Below are 12,253 nucleotides of genomic sequence, written 5' to 3'. Positions count from 1 at the left end.
CTTGATACACAGGATGTGTTACCTTATCCCAAAAGGCAGTGAAATCTTGCACGTCCACTATCATTTTACCACCTGATGGCAGCTGAGGGTTGCACTGTGTTATCTCATCAAGTAACAGAAAGTTCTACAGAAAAAAGGAAAAACATAGATTGTTTAAACTCCAGGAGAAAAGCATAAACAAAATTAACTGCTTTCTTGGAATTTGCAGTAAAAAACTTTATACAGCCTACATATCGTTTTGCCAACTGTACTTAAAGTGTAGGTTCACATTAGAACAGACTAGGTAATATATGGAATATTATATACTATTGTAATAATATACAATAAAGTATACATATACTTTATAGTATAAAGTACTATATGTATAGTACATATACTTTATAGGGTATAGTATGAGATATGTTACATATATGACAAATGAAGAGTTCCTGGCCCTGAGGCTGTCTTTGTAACTTTCTTAACAAGTGTACTGGTTCCACCCTAAGGAGAAAATGTGGTTCCAAACTCCAACACATTTAAAAGGTTGATATTTCTATTGTTTTACTAACAATAAACAAAAGAGTTGGTAGGGAATTATTCCGTAAATATTTACTGAATCCCACCATGTGCCAAGCACCATGCAACATAGCTAGGAACACAGAGAGGAAGGCCATTCCCAGGCCTGCAGGTATCAGGCGGCACAGTACAGGCTGGGAACACAAGACCTACAAAAACCCTGGCTCTGCCTGTTTTGGGTCGTGACCTTTCCCTGGGCACTTAAGTACACTCTGCTTTACTCCTCATGCGCGTTAAATCAATCACTGCTTGTCATTAACTATCACTCGAGTCACTGTTCTAAAAATGAAATGCTCTTATTAAGTTTCTATCTCTTAAGAAATAGTTTACAAGCAACTATTCACAATCACTTGTCTCTTCTCCTTAGTCAACGCCCTCTCTCCTCGACAGCAGGAATGGCCGCATCTCCCACTTATTCACACCCCTTAGCAGCTATTCAATGCAATTCAGCTGAATAAAACCAAGTCCTGCAAACCACTACTGAACTAACATAACCATATATAGGAAAACTCCCTCTTGCCCTGCAAATGCTGGACATAATTCAACAAGAAAAGCTACAGTGGTAGAGAAATACCACCCTCACTGCCCACTCCCCCCACCAAGAACTGTGAACGTGTGGCAGACAGAGACTGCTGGCTGTTCTCAGAATCTGCTCTCGTTCCTCTGAGGTAACAAACCCCGGATTTTAGCTGGCACCTGGCAGCCTGGAAGGAGGCCCTCTCTCTCCAGCCCCCCGAGCAGATAGGTGTAGCCACGTGACTACATCCAGGCCGGTGGAAAGTGACAATGTCCGGTACCTTCATCCACCCCACGGCCTGGGCCTTGGAGGTCACCAGCTGGGTCAGGGCCACATGCAGAGGAGCAACAAGAGAGAAAGAGTCTGGGTCCCCAACACCCTGGAGGATCATACTAGCCATGGAACTTGTTACAGGGAGAATTGCTCACCCCAACCAAAAAAAAAAAAAAAAAATGTTAAGGTCCTAACCGCAAATACCTCAAAACGTGACTTTATCTGGAAATAGGTTGTTGCAGATGTAATCAATTCAGGTGAGATCACACTGGACTAGGGTGGGTCCTCAACATAATATGATTGGTCCTTATCAGAAGAGAGATGCAGAGACACACACAAGCAGAAAACAGCCATGTGATGACGGACACGGAGGCTGGAGTAATGGCTGTTACAAGCCAAGGTGCACCAAGGTTTGTCTCCAACCACCAATAGCTAGAAGAGGCAAGAAAGGATTCCCCCTTATAGAATTCAGAGGAATCGTGACCCTGCTGACACCTTGATTTCAGACTCCTAGCCTCCAAGACTGAGAAAAAACAAATTTCTGTGGCTTTAGGCCACCGGGTTTGTGGTACTTTGTTAAGGAGACCCAGGAAACCCATACACAGCCTTACAAGGATGCTTGCATGAGAGAAATACAAACTATCTGTGTAAGCAGCTTTAACATTGCTCATTTTAGGACCCACAGGCATCAAATCCCAACAAAACAGGGGGAACTGAAACAACCATGTGAGCATGTTTGAGAAAGAAAACAACAGGTGAATAGTAACCTACTACCCTAAACATCATAAACACCCTTCAAGTCCTTGACATCCTTGTCTACCATGCCCCAAAGCTACAAATATGACTGCAACCTTCTACTTCAAAACAACTGGTAAAAACTGAACATGAGGACTTACCTAGTGGTGCAGTGGTTAAGAATCCGCCTGCCAATGCAAGGGACGCGGGTTCGAGCCCTGGTCCGGGAAGATCCCACATGCCGCGGAGCAACTAAGCCCATGCGCTACAACTACTGAGCCTGCGCTCTGGAGCCCGTGTGCCACAACTGCTGAAGCCCCGGTGCCTAGAGCCCATGCTCTGCAACATGAGATGCCACGGCAACGAGAAGCCCGCGCACCACAACGAAGAGCAGCCCCTGCTCACCGCAACTAGAGAAAGCCCGCACGCAGCAACGAAGACCCAACGCAGCCAAAACTAAATAAATATATAAATAAATTTATTAAAAAACAAAACAAAACAAAAAAAACCTGAACATGAAAACCCGCTTCTGTGCAGGAAAAGGAAGACGAGACCCTTACGTTTCTCTCAAGGACCAGCTGGCGGGAGACGCTATCCTCTCGTTCCCACCTCCTCTCATCCAGGCTCACTGAGAACTGAACACTGGGCGCGGCTGCTCCTACCCGCCGCGAGCCCGTGTCCAGCAGGAGGCAGGATGGACAGTGGTCTGAGGACTCCTCTGCAGGCTTTCAGCCTCTGCAGCCTGAGTTCTCTCTCCACTCCACCTCTCCCATCGTCAGCCGGGTACCAGCTCTCGCCTGTGCTGCCGCAGTTCATCCCTCTCCCAATTCTCCTTTCCTCTTGAAGCAACATAATTTCACAATCTCACTTGCTATTAATCACTTAAAACACTCATACGCCTTTTCTTTTGCTGGTTCCTTCCCCAGCCCTCCCCAGCACCACCGACGCTCCCCCAACACCACTCCCTCCTGATCTCCTTACAGCACCTCTGAGAGTGTCCAGCACGCTTCACCCCCTCCAGTGACCCAGCAGCACCTATGTCCACATCCCCAAGTGGCCTCTGCCTGGACACCCTGAGTACTAATGCCACCCACCCTTCTGGGCCATCTCAAATGCTAATCCTCCTGGGAACCAGCTCAGGAGGATCCAGGCTGGCACTGCGCTCCCTACCTCTGAACCCTCACAGGGATATAAAGTCATAAAGAGGGGAGACACTCGGTGATTCCTGCACTTACACAGTCCCAACTCCACCTGAGACCAAGCCTTGCACAGAGTCAGCCCATCGTGGGCATCAGGCTAAGGGAAGGAACAGACTACGTGGCTGTTCAAATCCGTCCAGCCGGTGACTGCGTGGCTACAGCCTTACACGGTCTGAGCTAACACAGCAGCAAGCAAAAGGTTATGCGTGTATGTTATACATCTTGTCTAGACAGAAATTCCAATTTCACCTTAAGCGTGTTACCAAGATAAAAAACCTCAATATCCAGTGTATGTATGGTAGAATAGAAATTCCCCACTTTCAAAAAAAAAAAAGAAAAAGTATGCCTTAAATGAGGAATTAAATCTATTGAGCACTTGTCTACAAATAATAAGTCTGCAAAGGGAAAGAAGTCACAATCTTCCAGGGGTTAAATGAGACTCCACTCAACACAAGACCAGCCTGTAAAGTTGCAAGAAGTGCTGGTTGCATTTTTCCCCAGGACTCGGGCTGATGAAAAAGGTGAAATTAAATTGCCATTAGAGCCATGAAGTGCAGATCCACAACACATCATGAGGGAAAGTATCAACGTCAGAACTGCAGCCAAAAAGACTGACTTCCCAGTGGCTGGTAGGGGAAAACCTAAGCAGCTCTGTGAACAATATAACCTCAGAGACACATTTTACTGGATGTAAAAGTCACTGAAGACTTTTAGTGCTTTGCAGTTGAGACAAGATATTTTTAATCCTATTGCAGTAGCTCAACGCCAAGACCTTCAGTCCCCTTTCATTACTAAGAGAAAAATAAGGGGACCATCACACCACCTCCAAGGTAGCCAGGGGTGGTGGATTTTCTTCCTAGGAGCCCCAAACATGACCTGAGTGGAAATCTTGGAAGATAGCCCATCCAGTCTGAGTCCCAGGCTGCAGAAGGCAGTGGGGCAGCAGGGCTTCAACCACACTCTGTTCTAAACTCTACGTGCCCCCACACCTCCAGCCCGTCTATGGTCAAACCTCACCTAGTTCTTCCATTCTTGCTGCCACTCTCATCTTCTAATTAGGCATTAACACATCTAACTGAGAAGCAGGGAAAGAAAGAACACAAATTTTTGCTCTTCTCCTCCCCTTAGTGTTCCAGGTGACTTTGCAGCCCCAAAACTGAAAGGAGCCCACAGTCCATCTCTCCTGTTAAGGGGCTTAGAATACTCCTGGGGAGTCACGACACGATCACCCGGCTTGACATGATGCTGGGCCGTGCAGGGCTGGCCCTGCACACAAATGGAAGCCCTAGGTCAGTGCGAACGAAAGTGCCGGGAGAGGGGCATGGGGCTGCTGGAAGCTCAGCAGCATTTGCTTAAAGCAAGGACTGACGAGAAGGCAACCCAGGGGGCCCAGAAGAGTGAGCCAAAACCAGGGATGAATGTGACAGGTCACACAGACAACCCGTCTTCCCCCCTCCCCCGCCAGAGTGGAGGGTCGTGCGCTGTGAAACAGAGCTGCCAATGGAGCCTAGAGTTTAAAATTCTGATTCTGCAAGTAACATGGAAACTTTGAAGGTCTTCGGACTAAGACCAGATGATGAAAACAACACTTTAAAATAGATATTCCACGTGCTAGAAGGTACTAAGAAGGCAGTGTAACAATGGTTTAAAAAACCACGCTTTGGGCAGGATCCTAGTTGTCATTTACTAGCTATGTAAGGATAGGTGAGCTATTTCACCTGTTATAGGAACCTGTTTCCTTATCTGTAAAGTGGGGACACTAATGCTTATCCCATTCAATTGCTATCAGGATTAAATGAGATGATATGCAAAGGCTTCAGGAGTGCCCGGACCACACAGCAACCTCGGCAGCAGCGATCGAAGACAGCAGCTGCGGCAGCAGCAATAACAAAACCACAGCAGCACAACACACGTGTGAAGCCTCCATCTGGACAGGTTACTGTGTCACTAAGAATGTCACTACAGTTCAAGGATATCCCTAAATATCCTCTTTCAAGATGTGAAAGCTTCACAAAAGAAATTTTATTGAACTTCATGGACCATCCCTTAACAATGTTGCTAGAAGCCCCCATCAAAAAGAATGATAAGGGCTTCCCAGGTGGCGCAGTGGTTAAGAATCCACCTGCCAATGCAGGGGACACAGGTTTAAGCCCTGGTCCAGAAAGATCCCACATGCCGCGGAGCAACTAAGCCCATGCGCCACAACTACTGAAGCCCACGTGCCTAGACCCCGTGCTCTGCAACAAGAGAAGCCACTGCAACGAGCAGCCCACGCACCGCAATGAAGTGTAGCCCCCGCTCGGCGCAACTAGAGAAAGCCCGCACGCAGCAACGAAGACCCAAAATAAATAAATAAATACATAAAATTAAAGAAAAATAAAAGAAAAGAAAGAAAGAACGATAAATTCAGGGGAGCAGAACTGACCCCGTATAACTGATCTGTTTTATGGGCAATAGCTTTTTATACTATAGAAACTTCATCATAAAAAAAAAACTCACCTTTTATGACGACTGAATGATCAAATAAAAATCACAGCCAAAGCTATCTAACTTCACAAGAGATCTATTACTGGCCATCCATCACTATCGAGAAGTAGGAACAAAACAAATTAGATGTTTTGTAAAGCCCAGACACTCAAGCTCACGCCCAGGCTGGCTCACAAAGCCAGTTTATCTTCATTTTACACCAATTCATAAACACACAACTCCTTAAATATCTACAGGTTCTTATCTTGGTGATGTAAATTATTCACCCCTGGCAATTTACAGACAGTTAGATTAAAAAGAGAGAGAGAGTGACTGTGGGTATGGCGGGAATCACAAGTTTGAAAGAAAGAGGGCAGCTAGAGATAGGATTACACGTAAGTGAAAAGAGAACAGGGACAAAAAGGCTGATGGAGAAAAGGCATGCTCAGAAATCAACAAGCAAACCATCTACGGAGGAAAGAACCCATTTGTAAACACAGAGAATGAGGTGAGGCTGAGGCCGTGCTTCCCGCCCAAGGGACAGAGACCTCTCAGCATGTTCACTCCCGCCCGGCCCAGACAGGAACCTATTCACCCCAGGACTGAGCACAGCTGTCACCTCGTCCATGGAGTGAGCACAGGAGATGAGATCTGTTCGCTTCTCCTACTTTCAGGCAACTTAATCGTCCTGCAGTCATTACTCGACAAGAGCCCTGCACCGCTGCTACTTACACTACTGCCCGTAGATGAGCAGCCTCTTAAGGTATTTATAACGCACCCTATGTCAGAAGACGGGAGCACTAAAGACTCTCTGGGACGACCACCAGCTTAGGCAGTGAGAGCGTTAGATCTCACCTAACTGGCACACAGTGACACCAAATAAAAGGAGGCATTTTAGGTAAAATCCACCGACAAGTTAATAAAGTTATTTGTCAGCAAACCTTGATTCTTCGGATGCTGACGACTGCCTCTGACACCTTCTCGACGGCCGAAGGGAAGAAGAGGGTGACTGTCAACCGCACAGCCCCATACAGTGTCACCGCCACAAACACACGGCTCGCTGTGATCACATTGCCAAGGAGCACATAGGTGGTGAAGGTGACAAAAACAATGATTTTGCTTGCAACAAAAAACGATGCCAAATTCATTCCTCTAAGGTAGGAACTTCTCAGAATCTTGGAAATTTCCTTCCTGGAAAAGAGTAGGAAATAGATTTTAAAAGAAGCATCAACATCCAAGACATGAATTCAAGCGCCCTGTGTGAGTGGCCTCTTCCTAGGGAGTGCACACAGATGAAGATAAACCACCCCTCACATCATGGAGATACTACACAGTGCACACCGGGGGCCTGCCCGACACAAAGACCACACGCTTCATCACCACTTCACTCTTCCAACTAAACAGAGGCTTAGTGTCACATTTTAAACATTTTGGGTCAATCAGACTGGGTTTGAACATTTAGTCAACATCCATTCATAACCAGAAGTCCTGTGCCGGGCTCCTCACTGATGACAGAAAGACACAGCCCATCCCCTCCAGGAGTTGCCGAACTCATAAAAGAATAGAAAAAACAACCCCAAAATTGTGAGACACCAAGACATTAGGCAGAGGCGCCAGCACGGCCCCCACGGGAGCACAGGGCAGAGGCGTGTAACTCGGAGCAGTAGAGTCAGGGCAAGTCACACGCAGGTGGACCCTGAGAAGATGAGCTGGAGTCAGTCGGGCTTGGTGGAGGCCAGAGAAGAAGGACGATGCGAGTGTATTCCCAGCAGAGGGAGGGGCACCCACAAAGGTGCAAAGTGAGAGGTGACAGGGTGCTGCCGGAGAAGTCTAAGTACCCTGTGCTGGAGTGTAAGCCCTCATCAGGTATTTAAGTCAAAGATGGAAAAAAATTCTACAAACATAAAGCAAAGCAAAAAAGATATTTATGGCTTTGTTTGGAATGAATAATACTGACTCATAAAGTTTGGCCCGATATAAGTACCCAATCTTTATAATCTCCCTATTTGTGCTATATTAACATAAATTATACTTTTAGTTTAAATATTGTTTTAGATGCCAACATCTTAAATCATTGTTTATTTGGAATCTGTGCTATTAAGAAATACTTGGGGGCTTCCCTGGTGGCGCAGTGGTTAAGAATCCGCCTGCCAATGCAGGGAACACGGGTTCGAGCCCTGGTCTGGGAAGATCCCACATGCCACGGAGCAACTAAGCCCGTGTGTCACAACTACTGAGCCCATGAGCCATAACTGCTGAAGCCCACTCGCCTAGAGCCTGTGCTCCGCAACAAGAGAAGCCACGGCAATGAGAAGCCCACGCATCGCAACAAAGAGTAGCTCCCGCTCGCCGCAACTAGAGAAGGCCCGTGCGCAGCAACGAAGACCCAACGCAGCCAAAAATAAATAAACAAATGAATGAATGAGTGAATGAATGAATAAATAAATTTTTTTTAAAAGAAAGAAATACTTGGAATTTAATTTCTGTATAAGTAAGAAGCATATATTTTTTTTCCTTTAAGAAGATGGTAAATGGAAGAGCAGGTTAAAATGATGTCTCCACTGTTCTACTTAACCCCACTGCCACATGTTGGGGGTGGAGTGGATAGTAGTTAAGTTCACCTTAATGTGAAAACTTGGTAAGACTTCTAAACCATTCAGTAAATAAGACATAAATTATGAAAATATGCTGTATATATACAAAAACTTACCTTCTCAAACTGGTAATAAGGTCTGCAAAAGACTTTTCCCAACCATACATTTTTATTATTCTGATGCCAGTTATAACTTCATTCATGGTCCTGATCCTGGTGTCTGTGAAAGCTGCAGTCTTACTCCTAAGGGACAGACGTGAGAGATGAGCCTTAGTGACCACAGCCCAACTTTCCTTATCAGCAGCAGCAGTGGCACAGCCAGAGACCAGGGATCAAATGATTCCGTACAGCTCTTTTGCGCTGACAGGCAGGTCCTACTCAAAATAGAAATGGAGAAGACTTCAATTAGGAAGCCAACCATTCAGCCCAATTCAAGAAGTAACTTGGAGAACTTGCAGTATCTGCTAATGAAGACCCAGAATTAATCAGATACAAACCATCTGCCCAAGGATGTCACGGTCAGGTAGGGAAGGCAGAAAGACACCCGACTCTTAACAGGAAGACAGTGGCTGTGCTGTAATAAAAGAGGAGTAAAGTGCTGGGGAGCAGAAAAGATGGGGCTGTTAATTCCACTGGGAAAGGAGAACAAGAAAGCCTTCAGAGACCCGGCAGCATTGGAACAGGGCCTCAAAGGATACGGAACACCTCTCCACAGCAAAGAGAGGAAACGAAATTCTCTCTCTCTCTCTCTCTCTCTCTCTCTCTCTCTCTCTCTCTCTCTCTCTCTCTCTCTCTCTCTCAATGAGCTTCACCTGAGAACCCGCACAATGACCTACCTCCAACCCTCTGGGACCTGCTTCAAGCCTAACTAATCAGCATTAGGCTCTTCATCACCAGCCACTTTTCTATCACATAGGCTGCTAGGAATGTGGCTTTATAAAGACATATTTAAGATCGATCTTGCCCTTGGGGTGCTTATAACTTAATGGAAACGCTGAATTAAAAACAAGATGCAAACATATACACACATGAAAATGGCTCTAACACAAGCATAACAAAACTAGATGCATCTGGAATTGACCCTATAAGATCATTACTATTTAATAATGCTTAAATAACACTCTTCAATGTACATTCTGCTTAAGGACACTCTACTTGCTCAGGTACGGTGCCGGGAGGAGCCAGCGGATGCTGTCACCTTTCCCGCTTCAGGATCAAACTTCAGCGTAAGGCTGGAGCATCTACTGGCTAAGCCTAAAGGGTCTACAACACATGCAGAGAGACCAAAGAAGGCATTTTTGTTTTGTTTTTGTTGAACAAAAGCATCAAGCAGATGGTGGATGTTACCAGTTACATATTAACACTTTTTTAAACCAGTGTTTCTCTTACCGGAGTGATGAAAACAACTTCCCAATGCAGCTTTGCAAAGGCAGAAGAATAATTAGAACCGCCATCCCAGCAAGACATGATATTCCTATTTCCATCCAGAGCAGGATGGTCACTATGATAGCCTGCAGTGGCCCTGCCCACAGAAAGTGCAAGAATATCGTTACCTTAAAAGAAAAAAAACAAAGCCTTCTTAGGAATGTATAAAAACCAGACCAGTAAGGACACAATTTAGAAACAATCTTCTGTCAAAGAACAGACGGGAACCTAAACAGAAATGATCACAGCGGGTTTTAAACCTGCTAAAGCAGAAATCAAGTATCTACCCCAGGTGACGCTGTTCTGGGACAGCACAGGGCCAGGCTCAGGGACGTCCAGGGAGAAGAGGACCGGGAGCACCAGGAAGATTTCAGTTTTGTCCATCCCACAAATGAGCCCAGGGCTTCCTCAAAGTCTGCCCCAGAATTCAGCCCCTGTCAAGAAGGGCCACTCCAGGGGGACCCTTCGAGACACTAACCACGCGGGGCAAGAACACTGCTGCCTATTTATTATTAGAAAAATAAAATTCTCAGCTAAAGGACAGTACACATTATTACATCTAATTTGCACACAGAAGAAATGAGAGTTGGATAAAGAGAACTCTTGGTCTTATGCCTTCAAAAGAATCCTGGCCAACGCCAAACACTGGCACCTGGCATCCCAAAAAGCGAAACACAGTAAGGACAGGAAATGGAAGAGGATTCCCCCAGGGGCAGCTTACCTGATCAAACCTGTTCACGTCGTTGGACAGCAGGTTGACTATCTGGCCTGTGGTGGTCTTCCCCATGGCCAAGTTACTCAGGCGAAGTGCCTGGAACAAGAGAGGGTAACAGAGAATTGGATCCCTGCGGTGATACCGAGTCACTCTTAGAACGTAACAAAACAGAGCACGTTTTCGCGGGGTCTTGAGTGGCGCCAGGACGGGCAGGATGACCCCTGACAGCAGGGCTCTAGGAACCCATGTTTATCCTTTGACGCCTCAATGTGGCGACAGCCACGCCCACAAGGACAGCAAACAGAGGCCGACGCAAAATCTCCCACTTTTTTTTTTTTTTTTTTTTGATGAATCTGGACATGCCCAAAATATAAAGGGATGTAGGTTCATGCTTAGAAGCCAACTAAAGTAATTTTGGGCCATATTAGATGAGAGCAGGGAAGGTGCCTTAAGGACAGAAATTAGGAGACACAGGCTGCAAATCAATCATTAATTTTGTGTGTGACATCATTTCAACACTGTATTCTCAGTTTCCTCATTCTTTGAATGGAAATAACTCTTCACCGTGCATAAGATCATAGGGTACGTATGAGAGTTGAATGGCAGATATTTGTTATCTACTATGTGGAGGACACCAGGTGCTCCTGGAGATATATTTACTGATAGTCATGTCTTCTTGTCTTTGGAGATGGGACAAGATATATACCAACACCTGTAATTCAGGTGTGAAGTGAACAGTAAATACAGTGGCACAGGGAACTGGGGAAGGTTTCTACCAAGTGACACTGTAGTGAGGGAGGAGATTGGACGACGAAAAGGATAAAGTATATGGAGAGAAGGGAAGGGCACTGTGGGTGAGAGGAACCCATGCAGAGACTTCAGGGAGGGAAAATGCAAAATCTGGCTAGAAAGGTGGTCTGGGAAGTAGAGAAACAGTTTGGAAGGCAACATGGAACGGTCAATGTTTTTTCACATTACAGAAACTCAACTTTAGGAAAATTAAACTGAAGAAGTGACTGGCCAGAAGATTTTTGGAAGAAAGGAGAATTAGGGGTCAGTGAAACAGTCAAGAGGTAACCAGACTGTGCAGTAGGGATGTGTAAATGGTAGCAAAGGGCCACTGAAAACACTTTGAAAGGTAAAAAATGCTTTGCAAATATGAGCGAGGGAGGGAGGGAGGGAGGGAGGGAGGGAGGGATATACCACTACAGGAAAGAAAGAAACCATATTGTGCCTTAATTACTGAAAGCTCTCTTGAAAATAGTTTTAAAGCCTATTTTACATACAAATACATGTTAATCCCTCATGCAGAAAATACTTATTTTAAAGAAGTAGCTAGTTTGATCCCTAATTTGAACAACTAAAAGAAGGCAGAATGTTCCGCCAAACTCTGAGTTTAAACTGATCATCAAAAAAAATCAAGACAACTGCACCTAATTGGAATTGATGCACCAAAAGGCTGGCTCTGGAACAAAAGTTAACATGAATCAACTATAACACTGCAGCCAGGGACTTCCCTGGTGGCGCTGTGGTTGGGAATCCACCTGCCAGTGCAGGGGACGCAGATTCAAGCCCTGGCCCGGGAAGATCCCACATGCCACGGAGCCACTAAGCCCATGTGCCACAACTACTGAGCCTGTGCTCTAGAGCCCGCGAGCCACAACTACTGAGCCCATGCACCGCAACTACTGAAGTCCACATGCCTACAGCCCATGCTCCACAACAAGAGAAGCCACCACAACGAGAAGCCCGCGCACCGCAACAAAGAGTAGCCC

At 45.8% G+C, this 12,253-nt stretch overlaps 1 protein-coding gene across 4 annotated transcripts in view; it reads right to left on the bottom strand.

Annotated features, from left to right (window-relative positions):
* The window catches only part of ABCC4 (ATP binding cassette subfamily C member 4 (PEL blood group)), a 218,850-nt gene that overhangs the window by 129,835 nt on the left and 76,762 nt on the right, over positions 1–12,253 (bottom strand). For all 4 annotated transcript variants that reach the window (XM_082434600.1, XM_082434599.1, XM_082434598.1 and 1 more), the window contains 5 exons: positions 10,485–10,574; positions 9,728–9,891; positions 8,456–8,581; positions 6,687–6,936; positions 23–124 (listed from right to left, as the gene is read on the bottom strand). In XM_082434600.1, the coding sequence (XP_082290726.1) occupies positions 23–124; positions 6,687–6,936; positions 8,456–8,581; positions 9,728–9,891; positions 10,485–10,574 (732 nt within the window). The remainder of the gene's footprint in view (positions 1–22; positions 125–6,686; positions 6,937–8,455; positions 8,582–9,727; positions 9,892–10,484; positions 10,575–12,253) is intronic.

The sequence above is a fragment of the Balaenoptera physalus genome, assembly GCF_965194825.1.
Source record: "Balaenoptera physalus genome assembly, chromosome: 18".
Classification (NCBI taxonomy): domain Eukaryota; kingdom Metazoa; phylum Chordata; class Mammalia; order Artiodactyla; family Balaenopteridae; genus Balaenoptera; species Balaenoptera physalus.
Note: the sequence above shows the minus strand (reverse complement) of the source record. Positions and strands in the feature narration are given on the sequence as shown.